General features: G+C 39.7%; 1 protein-coding gene and 1 pseudogene across 4 annotated transcripts in view; both read right to left on the bottom strand.

Annotated features, from left to right (window-relative positions):
* Positions 1-20,267, bottom strand: part of MAP2K5 (mitogen-activated protein kinase kinase 5) — a 269,269-nt gene that overhangs the window by 156,256 nt on the left and 92,746 nt on the right. For all 3 annotated transcript variants that reach the window (XM_079768368.1, XM_079768369.1, XM_079768370.1), the window contains exons 9-12: positions 20,142-20,181; positions 14,145-14,213; positions 13,972-14,053; positions 3,629-3,690 (exon numbers count right to left, since the gene is read on the bottom strand). In XM_079768368.1, coding sequence (XP_079624494.1) covers positions 3,629-3,690; positions 13,972-14,053; positions 14,145-14,213; positions 20,142-20,181 — 253 coding nt within the window. The remainder of the gene's footprint in view (positions 1-3,628; positions 3,691-13,971; positions 14,054-14,144; positions 14,214-20,141; positions 20,182-20,267) is intronic.
* LOC307098787 (PRELI domain-containing protein 1, mitochondrial-like) lies at positions 5,929-8,275 on the bottom strand (annotated as a pseudogene). The gene has a single exon. The product of its transcript is annotated as a PRELI domain-containing protein 1, mitochondrial-like (transcript).

Raw genomic sequence — 20,267 nt, 5'->3', positions numbered from 1 at the left:
AGTACTCATCTTCTGAGTTCTGGAAGTAGGGATAAACGTCTCAATTCCAAGCTTAGTTACATATTATAAAATCTTTCCATTAAAGCCAGCAATAAAAATTAAGAAAAAGAATAATCAGAAAACACACAAGGAGAAGATAATCCATCTTATTCAGACTACCAGGCAGAAAAAAAGTAAAACAAATCGTGATTTTATGATATTGCTAAAATTATAAATTTTGTTAGAGATTTAAAAAACTGTTATTTTTCCAACTTTGTCAAAATAGGCTACATTTTTCTTTATAAGCATATAAGAATCAAGGTAGGGAGCTGGAAACCTGTCGACTGGAAATCTAAAGGGTATTATTGGTATTCAATAGGCAGGCTTTCATAACAATGACTTGACAAAACCTTGACATTGAAAGTACTTATATCTGCTGTCAATCACTCACTCCTTGACATGTCAAGTGCACATCCTTTCAGGGACAACTTCAATCAACGTTAGCACTCAGAATAGAGTACACAGTGTCACTGCTTCAGAAATGAGAGGAAAATAAAATGTGGTAGATGGAAGGGAAAGACACAAAGGCATTCCTGTTTACAGGAGACCAGATTCAAATGGAAAGTAGATAAAAACCACGGAACAAGCTGGAAGGCTGGATTCAGCCAGTTTATGTGGATTTCTTTATTTGAGAAAAATATTCTCTTGCTATACACCCTACAAGAGAAAATTTGAACAACATATCATAAAGGCTGACAGGAGTCCATCCTGTAATGAACCTTGGATCTTTGGGAAATAAAGTTAATTTGTGGAGGGAAATATGCCTAGATATGGTTCTAAGACATGAAGGGAATATGAATCTATATGTGTTATTCCATTATTCTCTCATTCATACTTCTCTTTTTCTTTTAAACCTTGTTATCTCTTTTACTCCTTCCTCTTCTTTTTTCTCATTCTCTTACGAAAGTAGAGTGAAAGAACATCGGGCCTGGAGTCAAAAGCCCTCAGTGCAAATTATTACTGACTAGTTATATGATAACTCTGGGCAAGTTATTTAACTTTACTAAACCTCATCTTATACTAGTACATGCATAAAATATGTACAATAATCTACACTTTATAGAGTTGCTATAAAGACTGAATGATAATAGTTGTATATAAAACATTTATCCATGATGAAGTATTCACTATACACCTATTTTCCTCCTCTCTCCTGATTCTGTTGATTCTGACCTCAAAAGAGCACCCATGTGCTTTCTTGGCCTTACAGAGGACTAAAGGGAATGATGCTGAAGCTGTCTTCAGAACACTAGAAGAGAATCAAGGATACCAGGAACCCAGTCAGGCCATGAGAATATCTACTTTACAAACCATGGCCTACAGCCTATTGATTTGCTAGTCTTATTTTGACTGGTAGAATCCTTTCACTGGTGTTTGTCAGTGGCAACAAAGGATTATCCTAGTTTGTAGCCTACTCATTACATTAAAAAACTAGAGGCCCGGTGCATGAAATTCATGCATGGGGGCGTCCCTCAGCCTGGTCTGCACCCTCTCCAATCCGGGACCCCTCAGGGGATGTCTGACTGCCTCTCGCAATCCAGGACTGCTGGCTCCTAACTGCTCGCCTGCCTGCCTGATCGCCCCTAACCACTTCTGCCTTGCTCCACACCCGGGACCCAGGATTCCCTCCTCTGGCCGGTTGCAGGCACTTGGGACCCAGGCTTTCCTCGCTCTGGCTGGCCGCAGGCACCCAGGACCCGGGCCGGCTTCACCTGGGCCGGCTGTAGCTGCAGGGGACCGTGGGCAGGCGGCTTTGCCCGGGCCGCAGGCACTGGTGCCCAGGACTGCGGGACAGGTGGCTTGTCCCTCTCCCGGGCCGCAGCCCCAGCCGCTGGCGCCCGGGACCATGGGGCGGGTGGCTTGGTGGCTTGTCTCTCTCCTGGGCTGCAGCCTGGCTGGTCCCCATTCCTCTCTCGCGAGCTCATTTGTGCCTGGCTGGTCCCCATTCCTCTCTCCCCAGTGTTGAGTGTCTGAGCGTGACAGCGTGAGGGCATGACAACCATTTGCATATTAGCTCTTTATTATATAGGATATACTTTGGAGGCATTACACAAGTTTAGGTCCCAGAAAAGTCTATAAAAAGTGGCAGATGGAGAGCAAAACTATCAAAAGCATTTTTTCTACTCTGGCCACAGCAGTTTTCATTACTATGACCTGATGAGCCATAAAAGTTGGAGAAATTGGAAGCATTCTAGAAAAAAACAAACTTCTAACTTTTAAAACTATAAGGGCAAATGTAAACAATGCTTTGGGCTAGCACTTATTTTAAATGCCTTTCTCTAAAATAATTTTTGTCATATTTCCATTATTCAATAGGTAAGCCCTGTATTGGAAACTGGATTATTATTATTATTTTCTGACTCTATTCCCTTCACAGGTTTCCCACTCCAGTAGAACTGAAAAGACTGTAGCCTTGTGTGGCTGCCCTACACAAGAGGGAGGTAAGATTTATGAAGTCCAGGAAGAACATGCTTCTCTACTGAAGGAGGCAGATTTCTATTTTATCCAAGTTCAATAGATAATTGAGTACATAGAACTCATATACTTTTTTTCATTTTCTATTGGTATCCTTGCCTTTTTTCACCCTTTATTATACGTGTTATTAAACTTTAGAGCCAAGAACTGCCAAAAGCCACAAAGAATTCATCCCCCCTGAGATTAAAAAAGGAAATGAAACATTTTTATTTTCATCTAAAATAGTGATTTAAGTACTCAAATTTTACACTGAACTAATTTACCTAAACATGTAGATTAGAAGCTACTTAACAGCAATAGCATCAGAAAAGAAAGTTCTCATCATCCTGGGCAGTTCACACTAATAATTAGAAAGAAAAAAGGAAAGCTGTGAATTACAATAAACTAAAACTAAATAAGTGTCCATGCTGGATTAAAGGATTTGCGTTGTCAGTCTGATGTATAATGAATGTGAAAATCAGCCATTTAATTAAATGGTACATGGTATAATCGCTTTGTTCTGCATTAAACTGCTTAGGTTATCAGAGTGCCTTTAGTTTAGCAATTGTTCACTATTATACTACCCCATGACTTCTCTTAGACACTGTTTAACCTACATTATTCCAAATTTGAAATATGGGGCTTATATAGCAATTTAACTGATATATTTCATCAGTTTATAAGTGAATATAGAAAATAGAAAAACTACTTTTAATCACAAAGGGAATAAAAATTAAAACCCAAGAACAAAAATCTTTAAGAACAAAGTAGTATTTTCTTATAGACTGTTTTATTTTAATAATTTAGACTTTAAAAGTACTTTCTAACATGCTTATAATTATAAAATGCCCAACAACCAGCTTTCTTTTTTGAAGAACATGGTCAATAAGAGCACTAAGGTCCCTGCAACACATGACACCAGAACAGGTCAGAGTGCCTACAAGCCTGAAAGGTGTCATGTGACTATATAGTTGTTGTGGGTTGGTCTATGGAAAGAAGAAAGCACAAAAATGACAATAAAAAGTTAAAGATGGCCCTGGCTGTCAATAGGGATTGAGAAGAGGATATAAGGAGAGTAAGGCTCGACTAGAGACGAAATCACCCTGATTTCATAAGGTTGAAGCCATATACTCACTGCCACAGCAATCCTCCCAAGGACATGCTCTGGAATTTTTCTATATACATCCAAAGATCCCCCTGTAGAGAGAAACATGTGTCACTACCAATAAAACTACTAGAACAGAGCACTGGGTCTCTCCTCTGTGCATTCATTGTGAGAAATTTTTTGCTCATATCATGCATTAAATGTCTGGGGTAAAATTTGTTTTTTTTATATATATAAATATATATATATATTTGTTTTTTTTATATATATATATATCTCCTACATAATAAAATGGTAATATGTAAATTACCATCACTCCGCTACGCCCACGATTGGGCCAGCAGGAGGCGCAGGGGGCGGGACTCAGGGTGGCAGGGGTAGCTGATTGGGCCAGCGTCTGTGCCATGGCTGCGCTGGAGGCTTTCGGAAGGCCTGGGGCACCGGTGGACAGCTGGCCAGGTCCCCCGCGATCAAAGGCCAAAGCGGGGGACCTGGCCGGCTGTCTGCTCCGGCGCAAGGCCTTTCGAAAGCCTCCGCAGCGCCGGAGGCTTTCGGAAGGCCTGGGGCACCGGCGGACAGCCAGCCCGCTGGTGCACCAGGTGCATGATTAAATCATGCACTGGGCCTCTAGTATATATATATTAGGCCGGGACTCCATAACGGGTCACGACCGGACAGGAGGAGGTTGCGAGCGCAGGTGCGGCCCAGAGCGGAGACGGTGACAGAGACAGGGGGGCCAGCAAGCTGCTGTGCCCCAGCTCAGGCCAGCCCCCCAGAGCCGGAGCGGACATGGACAGGGCCGGGGGGGGGCAGGCCCGCAGCCTCCGCGGCTGAGCGCAGGCCCGGATAGGAGACAGCGGCCCGCCTCCCAAGGAAGCGGCGTGGCTCCCTCCCAGCTTCCGTGGGCGCCAGCGGCTCACTTCCGCCCATGGAAGCCACACAGCTCCCCGCAGCACGCTGTGGTTCCCGCCGGCTCCCACGGATGCGGTGGGCGGCCTACTGCACACGATGGGCTACTAGTATATAAATAAAGCCATTGGTTTTATATTTATCCTGTTTAAAGCAGGAAAATGATCACTTTTTTTAGATAACTTTGCCTTGTAGTTTCCAGATTCGAACATGAAGCTGGAAAATCCCGGAGTGACTAAAACTTATATTTTGGCTCTGGGTACTACTGGGAAGATAATGAGAAAACACACTTCTGCAATGAGCTGAACCATCTTTATTTACTAAAATAGCATTTATATTATAGATGCAATAAAAGTGAAAGTATTCTAGAAAAAATATTTTATGTTCTCATTGATCTTTCAGATGAATGCAGCTGCAAGGATGAACAGTCTCAAGAAGATCAAGCTTCACATGCTGGTATTTGGAATACTGATAAATGCAGCTTATTGCGTCAATCCCTTATGAAATGAACAGCATGAGTGGCTCAAAACTAGGAGGTGCAAATCACTCCCATATACTAGTAAGAAGTCTTAAGAGGAGATTTATTTTTATGTAGGACATAAATCAGGGCTTAATTAGCTAAGTGGACAATATTTAATAAGCTGAATCAAAAAGTTAAAGATTATGTTACTTCCATTATCAGTAGAACAAGCCAAAAGAGAACCCTATTTTGAGGTAGTTCACTGGGTTTTGTAAATATCCATTTAATCTTGGTTATATCTCCCTCTCCTTAGCCATCAGATGGGTAAATATTTCTATAGCTGGCTTTGTGTCATCACAGATTCATCTTGTCCTTGACATACTCATTAGAGATAACTGTCAGAGGCAAAAAAAAAAAAAAAAAAAGATGTGGTAGATCCATTCAGAATCAAGAGTTCCTATTAAGACTGATGAGTTCTCTTTGTGCAGTTAAGTAATTCTTATTAGGCTAAAAATAGCAGATGATTTTTCCTTTAATTTTTACTCAGTTTTACTGTAATTTGTATCCTATAGGCCTATCCCCAAAAGGCAATTTTTAGATTCATCAAGTCATCAGACATTAGTGTTGGTGGGACATTAAAGATCAGTGCAATGACTTTATTTGACAGGTGGGAGAAACCGAGTTCCAGAGAAGTGAGTATTCTACTCATGGTCATGAATCAGTTGAAGGCAGAGCTCAGGAAGGCTCTGAGCCTTTGAACTCCCAGAACGGCAAAGGTCTAAAATGTTTCCCTATAACATCACATAGCTTGAGAATCACATGTTCACTTTTTACAGTTTAAAAAAAAAAATCTCACTACAATGTGATATGATTATGACATATACTCAGAGAGAGTTTAATCTTAGCTGAGATGTTGGTATTCTAGACATTCAGAAACTCACTTATCTCTGGAACAGTTGGTTTGAACTATCTGCTCATGATTCCAAGGTCACTGGTTTGCTACCTGCGACCTGTCATTTCCCAGGGTCCCTTGACCTCAGATCATCCCTACCCATCATTTCATTGAATGCCACTATCCACCATGGGAACCAGGAGAAAAGGGTGCTAACAGATTAGCAAAAAACTAATCTCAGTTGCCAAACAACTACATGTTTCTTTTGATGAATTAGGGCTATTGTCTTCATGTAACTAGGCCAAAAAACTCCTGGGATAAGGTCTGTGCTGATCCTAATACAGGGTCTAAAAAAGAAAGTAGTGTCTTGCATGTAAGATAAACACAAAATGTAGTAAATGAACAAGAAGCAACCTTACTATCATACCCACCCCAACATTTTCCCTAAAAAGACCATAATTATTATTAATACGAACAAAACTGAAATCTAGATCATTAAGCAAACATTTCAGAAGTAGCTCTCTTAGTGTCTGCTAATTGAGAAAGTAAAAAGCCCCTTTTTTCTTTGCAACATGTTTTTCGGAAAACAATTTATTCCCATGATGGTAATCCAAATACATGTGCAGATATTCTGAGATGCATTTGGGTGTTTCTTAGTGGATTTAGATTTGACTTAATGAGAAGGCAGGTCACATTACTCCCCTGGAAGACACCACTTGTGACTCTATTTTCCACCTGATGTGGAACTTGCCTAGTACAAAAAGCCTTTTCCTTAGGGGCATTCGTTGAAAACAATAAGAATAAATTGATTACCTTTGTAACTGACTAAGGTGGTAGATAATAGTTGAGGTAAACAACAAGCTAACCAAAAATATTAAAAGGAAAAGCTGGGGAAAGATGTCCATAGAGGCTTTGAAAAGCTGTACATATTCTTGGGAATCTAGGTCATGCACATGCATAAGACTGTTCAAAGATGGGGAAGAAATGGAGCTATGCAATTGTAACATTTTTGTACAATATTGAAAAGGCCAAGATGTATTCAAAACCCTTCATTGACTTGATTACATTGCTTTTGAACAGGGCGAGACCAAATTCCTGGACAGCTCTGGAGACTCCAAATAAGCTAGAGGAGACCCAAGCTTCCTGATGGGTTTCGGTCCAGCTCCTCTTATTAGAGTTCATACAGTAAACACATCGTTCCTCCACCACCATCAGCCAGGCATGGCTGATGTTCCCGGTGAAGGTGGTCACCATCTGGTTCTGTGGTCCCACAATAGAACCCTCCAAGATGTATACTGAGTGAGCAACATTGGCAGGAAACAGTCGCTCGGCTCAGCAGAGCATCCTGTTGGTCTTGGTCAGGAGACTCCAGGACAGGAGCTTCTGATCAGGGGTCACCGCCCAGCGCACTATGTCTTCCATCAAGACATGTTTGCTATAAGGATTCAAGCACAGAAGGCAGCAAACACTTGGTCCCATGAAGTCTGGAGTACACTCTGGCCCAGGAAATACTTCACCATTGTCCCGGCCAGGGTGGGATCAGCACCCTTGCAGCATCAGGGATGCAGAGCCTGGGGGGCACGTGGAGGCCAGGCTGGGGCTCAGCGCCCACCCTCCAGGCACCAGCTCAGTCACCACCCTGCTGCCCCCCACCAGCTGCCTCCGCCCACCACTTCCAGCGCAGACTCCTATGTGCAGTTTTTGAAACCTCACTAGGCCCTGTATCAGGCTCAATATGTCCTGTTTAAGTGTGTAGGACAATGACCCTCAGGGCACATCAGTGACCTTCAGGCACATCCCCAGCTTTCAGCATTTCTGACTCCGCAGGAGTGTGGTGGGAAGGGGTTGGAGTTGTCTTTTTGCTGCAGCACAAGAGGAGTATATACTGGCCCACTGCTCTGCACAAGCTATTGGGGGGATCTGTTTCTGGCCATGAACTGATACTCACTACTGAAGCTGATCTCTCTCTAATGTGAGCAAAGCATTGTTCAATCCAGTGTTGGGTCTTCTCCTGGAAACAGGCAACACATGCCACTTAAACACAAAAACTACTCACAAAAGAAACTCCAGGACCAGATGGTTTCACTGGTGAATTCTACCAAATGTTTAACAAAGAATTAACATCAATCCTTCACAAAGTCTTTCAAAAGTAGAAGATGAGGGAACACTTTCAAACTCATTCTTTGAAGACAGTATTATCTTGATACCAAAACCAGACAAAGACATTACAAAAAAAAACAAAAAAACCACAGACTAATATCTCTTAATAATACGGATGTAAAAATCCTCAACAATATATTAGCAAACTGAATCTAGCAACATATAAAAAGGATTATACAGCATAACTATAAAACTATGATTGGTTCAATACGCAAAAATCAATTAATATAATACACTATAATTATGGAATAGAGGACAAAAAACACGTTCGTTTCAATAGACACAGAAAAGTCATTTGACAAAATCTAACACCCTTTCATGATAAAAAATACTCAACAAAGTTGGAAGATAAGTGGACTTCCTCAGCCTGACAAAGGACATCTACCGAAAACCCACATCATATTTAATGGCTTAAGTGAAAGCGTGAAAGTTTTCCCTCTGAGATAAGAAGCAAAAGAAGGATGTCTGTTCTTACTACTTCTATTATTCAACATTGGACTGAAGATTCTAACCAGGGTAATTAAAAAAAAGGAAAAGGCATCCAGATTGAAAGGGAGAAGTGGAACTACCTCTATTTACATGATCTTCTACATAGAAAACTCTAAGGAATCCTCAAAAAGCTATTAGAAGTTAAAAACAAGTTTAGCAAGGTAAGAGGATACAAGATCAATATACAAAAATCATTTCTACTTCTATATGCTAGCAATAAACCATCCAAAAACAAAATTAAAAGAATTCAACTTATAATAGCATCAAAGAATAAAATATTTATAAATAAATTTAACAAAAGAATTGCAAAACTTGAGTACTCAATTTCAAAATTTACCACAAAGTTACAATAATCGAGAGCAGCAATTTCCAACTGGTGTGCCGCAAAATTTTTTAAAACATGCAATACCTGACTAGTTAGTCAGGGGCACTAACCTCTTTTCCCTTGGACAGTCAAAAAATGACAACAACCTTTATCCCCTAGATTTTCAAATAAAAATTGTAACAATAGCTGTCCCTTGTGAATGAATCAAAATTATACCCATTTTTTGGTCAGATGGGCAAAAAATATACTATTATCCAAAAGTAGAAACATTCAAACGCCCATCAACAAATGAGTGAGTTAAAAAAAATTTCGGTCATAAAAAGGAATGAATGCAGTCATGCATCGCTTAATGATGGGGCACGTTCTGAGAAATGCATGGTTAGGCGATTTCATCCTTGTGTGAACATCAGAGTACACTTACACAAACCTAGATATTACAGCCCACTACACACTTAGGCTATATGGTATGGTCTATTGCTCCTAGGCTACAAACCTATACAGCATGTTACTGTGCTGAATACTGTAGGCAACTGTTAGACAATGAAAAGTAATTGAGTATCTAAGCATAGAAATGGTACAGTAAGGTATAAAAGATAAAAAATGGCACACTTGTACAGGGTACTTATTATAAACTAGAGGCCTGGTGCACAAAATTCATGCACGGGGGTGTGTGGGGGGTGTGTCCCTTAGCCCAGCCTGCCACCTCTCCAATCTGGGACCCCTTGAGGGATGTCTGGACATCCCTCTCACAATCCAGGACTGCTGGCTCCCAACTGCCCTCCCCTGATGGCCTGGTCCCCCCCCCCCCAACTGCCCTCCCCTGCAGGCCTGGGTCCCCCCCAACTGCCCTCCCCTGCAGGCCTGGTCCCCCCCAACTGCCCTCCTCTGCTGGCCTGGTCACCCCTAACTGCCCTCCCCTGCAGGCCTGGCCCCCCCAACTGCCCTCCCCTGCTGGCCTGGTCTCCCCCAACTGCCCTCCCCTGCTGGCCTGGTCTTCCCCAACTGCCCTCCTCTGCTGGCCTGGTCACCCCTAACTGCCCTCCCCTGCTGGCCTGGTCTCCCCCAACTGCCCTCCTCTGCTGGCCCGGTCACCCCTAACTGCCCTCCCCTGCAGGCCTGGACCCCCAACTGCCCTCTCCTGCTGACCTGATCTCCCTCAACTGCCCTCCCCTGCAGGCCTGGTCCCCCCCAACTGCCCTCCCTTGCTGGCCTGGTCTCCCCCAACTGCCCTCCTCTGCTGGCCTGGTCACCTGCAACTGCCCTCCTTTGCTGGCCTGGTCACCCCTAACTTCCCACAACTGCCCTCCCCTGCAGGCCATCTTGTGGCAGCCATCTTGTGGTGGCCATCTTGTGTCCACATGGGGGCAGCCATCTTTGACCACATGGGGGCGGCCATCTTGTGTCTTGGTGTGACAGTCAATTTGCATATAACTCTTTTATTAGCTAGGATGGAGTTTGCAGAACTGGAAGTTCTTTGGGTGAGTCAGTAAGTGTTGAGCGAATGTGAAGGCCTAGGACATTACTGTACACTACTGTAGAATTTATAAACACTGTTTCAACAGGGCCAAAAATAGAACATCAAATCTGTTAATGCTGCTCCATGTACAGAGATGTGGACTAGATTGGTTAGAAATACTGAGGCCAAGCCTTTGTGGCTTAGTGACTGAATGTCGTCCCATGCACCAAGAGGTCACTGGTCAATTCCAGGTCAGGGCACGTGCCTGGCTTGCGACTTTATCCCCAGTAGGGGATATGCAGGAGGCAGCTGATTTATGTTTCTCACTCATCAAATTTCTCTCTCCCTTCTTCCTTTTCCTTCCTCTCTCTCTAAAAAACATATTTAAAAAAATACCAAAGAGAAACTGAGTAAGGAGTAGATCACTGTAATAGTGATATGTAGGGAGGAAGTGAAAGTGATTCTTCCTGAGGAAGAGTAGGAATAAGAAATCAAGAGAGAGAGATAAAGGAATACAAGGGGTTGTTATGGCAATGTGGTTTTGGCTATTGCATATTGGAGCAGTGGTGAGATTAATGAACTTGTGGTACACATTAAAATAGAGGGTGTTTAACATGGAGAGGGTGTAAAACTGAGGATTCAATATTTTTTACTTTGGAAATTTGATTTTGGTTCCATTGATCCTTTATGGCACAAAGGGCTCTCTCTAGCAATTGATGGAAGAAACAAAATTTATGTGTATGTTATATCATTACAACCTGAAAATATGTCAAAAGTACAGGAACACGCTGGCTCCACACTAAAGGTGCAATGGCCCTTAAAACTTGTTAAAGTGGTTCTTGTGGACCTGGGTCCTTATAGGATCTTAAGTTCTCAACAAAGAATTTACAGCAAATAATTCTGAAGACCATCAAACATGATCTGGGAGGGCTGTAAGAACACTCTGAATATGTAGGGCTGGGGGACAGGCTCCTCTGTGGGGAAACAGGTCGGTGGTTGACTGACTGGGATGTAATCTGTGCACTCAAAACTGAGGTGCTGTGAGATGGAATCTATTGCCAAGCCCTACAGATATTGCTCCTGTCAGAGGAAAATAATTCCGTCTGAACCACATATATTTCCATTTCTTCCTGGAAATCCAGCTCCATTATAATCTTACTAGAGGCCCAATGCACGAAATGCGTGCATGGGTAGGGTCCCTAGGCCTGGCTAGCAATCAGGGCCCATCTGTGGTGTGACTGGCGGGGCGATCGGGGGAGGGGGGAGGGTGGCCCCTGCTGGCACCCACCTTGGCCAGCCTAGCACCACCCGCTCAATGGCCCCGACCCTGCCACTGCCAGTCGCCTCCCTCTGCGGGGCAACTCCCTTTGTGGGCAATCAGGAAGCCCCGCTGGCACCTGCCTTGGCTGGCCTGGGGCCTGCAGGCTGGGAGCAGCTCCTGAGTTGAGCGTCTGCCCCCTGGTGGTCCGTGGGCATCATAGTGACTGATCCTTCCACGGGTCCTTCCGCTGTTCGGTCGATTTGCATATTAGGTTTTTATTATATAGGATGGGAGCATTCAGTTTTTGCAGTGACTAAAATGTTGTTATGCAGCATGTGACTGTACTAACACGTGATACAACATGAATGAATCTTGAGAACATTATGTAAGTCAGCGATTTTCAACCTTTTTCATCTCATGGCACACATAAATTACTAAAATTCTATGACACACCAAAAATATATTTTTTGCCTAACTGACAAAAAAAAAAAAAAAGAGGTATAATTTTGATTAATAGTAATTACCTACCATTTTTGCTCCAAAGTGACTTTTAAAAAAATCAGGTGCTTATACTTGTATATAAGGATTTCTGGTACCAAAAATTAACCAATCAGATACAACCTTATTATGTGAAGTGACCAATAAGATACAACTCTATTATAAGACCTATATATTTATGGTTCAAGACAGGGCATTCACACTAGATGGCTATTATTGTGTTGGCTGTTGTCATTTTTTATTTGACAATTTAAGGGAAAAGAGGTTAGTGGCCCTGACTAACTAGTCAGGTACTGCATGTTTTAAAAATTCTTATGGCACATTGGCTGAAAATTGCTGTGCTAAGTGAAAGAAGTCAGACACAAAGGCTACATATTATATAAATTCCATTTGTGTGAAATGTCCAAAATAGGAAAATCCATAGAGACAAAAAATAGATTAGTGTTTGCCAAGAACTAGAGAAAAGAGGGAGTAAGAAGTGACTGTTGATTGGTATGGAGTATGTTTCTGGGCATGATAAAAATGTTTTGGAATTAATGACAAGAATGGTTACATGACCTTGTGAATATACTAAAAACCATGGGTTTTGTACAAATTAGAAGGGTGAATTTGATGGCATTTGAACATACCATCTCAATAAAGAAATTTTTTAATGTATTTGAAAAATTGAAGACTTCTAAAAAGAATGATGAGCCCTAACCGGTTTGGCTCAAGTGGATAGAGCGTCGGCCTGCAGACTTAAGGGTCCCAGGTTCGATTCCGGTCAAGGGTATGTACCTTGGTTGCGGGCACATCCCCAGTAGGGAATGTGCAGGAGGCAGCTGAACAATGTTTCTCTCTCATCGATGTTTCTAACTCTCTATCCCTCTCGCTTCCTCTTTGTAAAAAATCAATAAAATATACTTTTTTTAAAAAAGAATGTTGAATAGTCATAAAATAATAACATCTACTAACTCTATGAATCCACTTTTTCTAGTCAGTCTCCTTGAAAGAATTGTAATTCTTAGCATCTATTATAACTAATTTAGAGCATATTATATACCTTACTATAGTATCAAGGCATTAATGCTGGCTCATTAAAAAGTCTTATAGGGCATGAACTAATTGCTTCAGTAATGTACTGAGATTTCCCAAAATGAACTAAGTATATTTTAAATTGTTGAATTTGAATGGGCCAGATACTGCAAAAATGAATATGTAAAATTTAAAGACTTCTTTGATTTAAAATGGGTTAATAATAACAATGACGATAATTTCACTGATAGGATACCAAGAAATCTGCATTCTGCCTTAATATTCAGGTTAAGAAAGAGTTACCAAACTGGAAATGAATAAAAAAATAAAGGAGAGAAAGAGCTAGAGTCCAAAGAAAACTAAACACATCTTGGCTCAACAGCTGTGTTAAAAAATAATTTCTTATCTTGCAACTAACCTTTTTCTTTCTAAAAATATAGGACATTGGACATTAATTGATTTTTTTTTAAAGTAAATACGTTTTGGCTATTGAAACATTAAAAGAACAGAACATCTGTTTTGCAAGTAAAGACAGATTGTATGGAAGAATCAAATATCAAACCACCAATTGGACTAGCATTTAATTTGTTCTATCTAAATTTTCAATAAAAGTAAATGAAATCACATTCTTGAAATTATAGGTCAGCTCTAAATATTTAACACCAGAAATCCTTAACACTAAGATGCTTTAAAGCAAGCATATCAAACTCAAAAGGCTAACACGGGCCAAATAAATGAGGCATGCAGCCCGTAGGCTGCAAGTTGACATGCTTGCTTTAGAGTATAAAGGTAATTATTAGTATATTTTAATTATTTTTTTCATTCTACTTGACATTTATATCAAAACCAGGTTATAAAGCACTACCCCACAAAAATAATTTTTAAAATACTATAAAAGGAAAAACTCACCATCCATAAATTCTGTACATATTGAAATTCTGTTTTCTACAAAAAATGCACCATAAAATCCTATGATATATGACGAATCACACTGTAACAAAAATAAGACAAATTAATTAAAAACCTACAAGCCAAGAGCACAGGCATGCTTTATAAGAGAAAAATGACCAAGAAAAAATTACCTTATAAAGAATTTCCAATTCAGACATAATTTGCTTTTGAAGTTCCAGTGTAATATCTAGTAGTATGACCTAAATATGGAAAGAATACATTGATACATTTATTTACCTTTAAATTAAGTATAACTATACTCACTATGAAACATAAAAAATAAACTCTTCATTTCCCCTACCTCCTCCCCACTATTATAACCCCCCAGTAATACAAACTGTATCCACATCTGTCTAATCCTTTGTATTGGGGGAGGTGGTATAGAAGTGATTGATGGGACCAAGGAAAAAGCCAGGTCTCAAAGGTCAGTATTAATAGCTTTAAAAGTCAGTTAAGTTATAACACCCTTAATTTATATACCCTATTTTGGTCACATTGGTTATTTTCAGAAGAGAAAGATAGGAGTGACTCTGAAACCATTAAAAAACCATTGCCTTGTAATTCAGACACTAGGCGATAAGCAGAAGAGGGCGATGAGTAAAAATGACATTTAAAGTAGGGTTTTTAGGTTTTTAAAACATATCATCTTTTTTTATTCTTCCAGTTATATAATGTTTCTTTGATAATAATGTTATAAAATGTTAGAGCTTGAAGGAACCTCAGAAATGATTTCATCTAATCCCCTTCATTTATAGGAGGAACCCAAGGTTCTGAGGAGCCACGTGGCCTGTCAACGTCTGGCCCCTTCCTGACTCTGAGGATTTTTTTTACTTAGAAGAGAGTGATGAGAATAAAATAGTTGAAAGACAATTTTAAGGTCTGTGGCAGAGTTTCTGACTCTAGACATTTCTAGATAAAAACTGAACACCTAGGATTACCATGACAGCAGTAGTTACACACCATCCAACACTGAACTACATTTTGTATTACAACTGCAAAATATATATAATCATACTAGAGGGAAAAAAATCCATAAATTATAAATTGCAAACTGCTGATAGAGCAAGGAAAGAAGAGGCTAATTCTAAAACACATTTTATAGTAATGACATCCATTTGGGGGAGGGGAAAAAAATAAAAAAGGCATAGCCAGTTTCTATCAAGAGTTTGCTTTAGGGTTATTTATAAAAGCTCTCACTAAACCAGCCTGTAAGTGTAATACAAAACTGCCAAGAAACACTTCTCCAGATCAATAGTCATTTTGCCAACAATATTCACTTACATTTTTGTTCCTGTATAAAACTTAGCAACAAAATAAATTCATCTAGTGTTTCAAGTCTATGCCATAAACCAGTGGTCGACAAACTGCGGCTTCGAGCCACATGCTGCTCTTTGGCCCCTTGAGTTTTTAGCAAAGGCCAGCTTAGGAGTACCCTAATGAAGTTAATAACAATGTACCTACCTATATAGTTTAAGTTTAAAAAATTTGGCTCTCAAAAGAAATTTCAATCTTTGTACTGTTGATATTTGGCTCTGTTGACTAATGAGTTTGCCGACCACTGCCATAAACTATTAGATCTATTCACACCACCATGTCAAGTACAGGGAATCTTTCATCCTAAAAAAACTAGTAAATGGAATGAAGTTATTATTTACTTTAAAGCAGCAGATCTCAAACCTGGCCTCATATTATAATTATCTTTATTTAAAGTTATTTTCATAAATATCTCAGGGCACTTTAAATAAATACTGATGATACATAGGCATAATGTAATCAAAATCTCTGAGGGCAGACCCACCTCTTAGCATTTAAAAACAACAACAACTTGTCAGGTGAATTCTAACCCACAATAAGGTTGAGAACCACTTATTTAAGATTTCAAAAATACATTTACAGTGGAACCTTGGTTCAATTCATTCCAGAAGGCTGTTCGAAACCGAATCATTTTTCCCATTAGAAATAATGTAAATTGAATTAATCCATTCCAGACACCCAAGTGATTCCCTGTTTTAACCATTCTTACATACATGTCTAATATACTGCTTAATCTATAAATACATATTTTAAAAACAAAAAGGACATGAAATGTAAGTGAAAAGTTAAAAAGGAAGTGAAATATAGAGTAAAAATTGAAAATTTAATAAAAATAAACAGCAACCAAAGCAAAAAATATGAAAATATTCACAGCACAATTTCTTGAGATGTTAACAATGTAAGGTTTAGGGGTAAACTGACCCATACTCAAGCATTCTCTCCTTTGTCACCTGAGAGACACTCATGACTGATCATACAGGTATCAGCATGAAAGTATTATTGGGTTGAGAAGTAAATTGAGATGGGTGATATTGGAGAACGGAGGTCTGACTGTACTCAGTACTTAGTATGACTGCTACGCTATATTGCATCTCCAAGCACACACTCAATAAATGACATAATTGCACAGGGCTAGCCAACACATTGGAATTAAACTCACACTACTGGCTGTAAACGTATTGTCCACTTGATCAAAAATCTTAATTGGGCTCCCATGGCCTAGCATAAAGTTACAATTCTAGCATGACATTCAAGGACTTCTTCTACAGTCTAGCTCCAACTTGTTATTCTAGCTCCTCCTACTACTCCCCATCACAAATTCAATCCTCATGTGAAACCAGATGATTTTTACTGATCCACACATGTCCTGTGCTTTCTCTACTTCCAGTCTTTGCTCTGCTGTTCCTTCCACTTGAGGTGAGCTTCCTCTCTCTACTCCACAGTCATTGATCATAAAATCTTTTCTATCTTTTAGGCCCAGCTGGAATGCTGCCACCATCTCAGGAAGCCAGCCCCAAAGCCCTCCCTCAGAATTTATCTCTAGCTTTGGTCCTTTATTTTTTCCCTTACCACATTTAGCTTTAGCATTCATACCTCATCTTCTAAAAACAGAAGTCTAAAGAATAAAGAGTGGTTGTGAGCTCCTCAAGGGCAAAGGGTGAGTCTTGTACATCTTTCTCTAGCTCCCTCCCTCACGCCCAGCACCCTGTATAGCAAGAATGTCAAACCTGCAGGCCGCATGCCTCGTTTATTTGGCCCATGTTAGCCTTTGAGTTTGACATGCTTGCTGTATAGGATCTTACGGTAGTGGCCATTAAGTGATGTGGGATTTAATTAAAGTGTGCCTTACAACCATAATGCTCTAAGTAAGGTGCTGTTTCTAGAGAAGAAGGGATGGATTGCTTGATTTCTACAGCTGAATTTAAAACCACCATGTCAAGTATAGGGAATAGCCCAACTGGAGTGGCTCAGTGGTTGAGCATCAACCTATGAACCAGGACGTCACGGTTCAATTCCCAGTCAGGGCACATGCCTGGGTTGCAGGCTCGATCCCAGTGAGGAGCATGCAGGAGGCAGCCAATTAATGATTCTCTCTCACCATTGATGTTTCTATCTCTCTCTCCTTCTCCCTTCCTCTCTGAAATCAATAAAAAAATTTATATATATTTAAAAATAAATAAATAAAACCAAACATATAAACACCAAAGTAAATAAAAGTGCCACTTTGACCTAAAATGTAGCAAGTAATACTGTACTCTCATAGGTCTTGATCATCCTTGGTATTTGCTATAGTGCAGAACAGTGGAGATTCTATAATGGTAGAAAAGTGAATAAAGTAATTTCTGGGAACTTGAGAGGGAGATTAAAATTCACCTTAAAATAATTACTGAAATGCTCTTCTATTTTCAGGGAGACTTGACACTCTAGGTGGAAGGTTAATTCTCTTTCCCTTGGGCATTCCTGTGAGTGAGCTTTAAAACTGTGAAAAATAAACAAGTCCAATTCCTTATTTGAAGGTAATGGGAAAAGGCATGGAAATACTAATGTTCTGTTTGAAGTACAAGCAAAGGATAGACTCCCTGAGTTTTTATTATTATTATTATTACTCCTACTACTATTTTTCTCCATAGGAAGAGCTAAATTTCTCAAACTGGAGAGACTCCGAACATGAAGAATTTCATGGAGAAAGGGTTAAGTGAGAAACTGAAATACCTGAGTGCCTTTCCCTGCTCTTCGCTACACCTCCAGGACAAATAAGGATGAGTTGTCAAGTTAAATATAAGCAGTCAAGTGACTGAATTATAATTTACTCTGTGCTCAATTTAAATTAGTGTGAGGCTATTAAAATATACAGTATAAATACGGCAATTCATCACAACCTGTCATGGATGACTTCATTTATTTGCTGGAGTGGCACATGCTCCACTAAAGGGAAGGAGAGCAAAATCACAGGTCAAATTAAGCCGCTATTCTGTTTTAATTCGCTTATTTAATCTGTGGCAACATAATTGTCTTTTACAGTATGTACAATTCAGAAAGGAAATTTGGGAGGATTACAGTCAGTATACAAATGATTAATCAAATGGTCCATTTAAATGCTAGTTTAAAAGCAGCAGAAACCCAAACACAGTCAAAGAATGATAATCAGCACATGCTACATACAATGCTAAGAAATTTACTGTTAAATGGATGTTTTTTCCCAATTAGAAAATAAATAATACTGGGAAATCTATTAACCTCTACTCTTTGAAAGGTTTTATAAAATACACTGAAAGGTTTTATAAAAAGGTTCTATTTTCGAGATGACTAACACTATTTTTATTTGTTTTCTGCTCTATTTGTTTGCAATTGTTTTGCTTACCTATACCACTCCCTGTCCCCAAAAGCTAATTAGAAACACATTTCATGAGTTACATACTACAGTCAAATACTTATCTTTAAAAAATGATTAGTATCATTTTCAAAATGCTCTCTTTGAGGCATAAATTTTTCTAAATTCAGTACTATAAAATGAAAAATTCAAGGTACTTCTATTCTTCCCAAAATTCAACTTGCTTTTAAAAATATCTGAAGTGATAGTTTCCCACCTTTAATGTCTGAAAAGGGAAATATTACAATATAGTTGTTTCATTTTGTCTAAAAAATGAAAACATTTAGAAGTATAAAAATTAAAAATATTTTGAGTAGGAACAGTAATAGATTTTCAAGATTTTTATCTAATTGCTCCCACAGATATTCAAAGTATGGGTCCAACTGACTACTTGGCTTGGGAAATTAAATTTCCCTCATCATTCTATGCCGGCATCAGAGCCCTGCAGGTGATTCTGTTTAGACAAGGCCTGTGATTTGCTGCTCTTCACAATCCCTCTGTGACACCAGGCAGCCCCGTTTCACAGCTGAGGTCACTGAGAGGTTCAAGTGACATGCTTGAAGTCACACAAAAGTCAGGAGAGGGTCAGGAAAAGATCAGATGCGCTAACCTTTCATTTCACCCTTTAATATATATATAAAAAAAGCTAAGAAATACTCTGGCTGAGAGCAATGGTCCATACAAAGAACACTATGGGATATTTTGTATGCGAGTTGAACCTGCTTTCAAGATGTTACTTCAAAAGATGAATGAGTAAACTGGAAAAAAATACACACACACCCCAAAACAAAAGAACAAAATGTATTTATTTAGTCAGTCATTCAACAAATTATGTGTTGAACATCTAGTCATTACATACAGCACTCTGCACCAAGCTCTTTGTGCAATGCTCCGCATGAATCAGTGAGTAAAACAAGATAAGAGCTGTTCTCTATTTACCAGGAGATTTCAATATGATAGGGGAAACATACATGTATACTAACAGCAAACAACAAGGCAGCATGTGACCCATAAGAAATACAGAGAATTCTAGAGAGTCAAAGTAGAAAGTGAGAAAGTGATAGATAAACCAGAAGTGACTATTTATCTACGTAAGTCCAACAGAGTGGCTTTGGAGCTGACCCTTGAAGGATGTTAAGGATTTTGATAGCTGGAGACACAGGGAAGGAATCCTTATTAGCGAGAAATACATGTATCAAAGTGTTGAAGTGAAAGTACCTGGGTTCAGATAAGGCAACAAGTTCAACTTAAAAGCAGCACAACCGTTAGGAGCTTGAATGTCACAACACTGCTACAGCTTCCACCTCCGAATCCAAACCTAAAACCATTTCATTTCCTTTTTATCACTACCTGTAACTCAAGCTGAACATGGGGGGTGCGAGTGGAGAAAAAGTGATGAGCATCAAGAATATCATGAATTTCATGAAATGTATCCAGTACTTACCTTTACAGCTAGTATTTTCCCACTTGGGACATGATATGCTCTATGGGAAGAAAAACAAACAAAATTACTTGGGTTCACTAAACAACCTAGAAAATAGTTAAGGACATATATGTAAATCTGGACACA

This window comes from Cnephaeus nilssonii, assembly GCF_951640355.1.
Source record: "Cnephaeus nilssonii genome assembly, chromosome: 4".
In the NCBI taxonomy this organism is placed as follows: domain Eukaryota; kingdom Metazoa; phylum Chordata; class Mammalia; order Chiroptera; family Vespertilionidae; genus Cnephaeus; species Cnephaeus nilssonii.
This window is presented reverse-complemented; position numbering and strand designations above follow the sequence as displayed.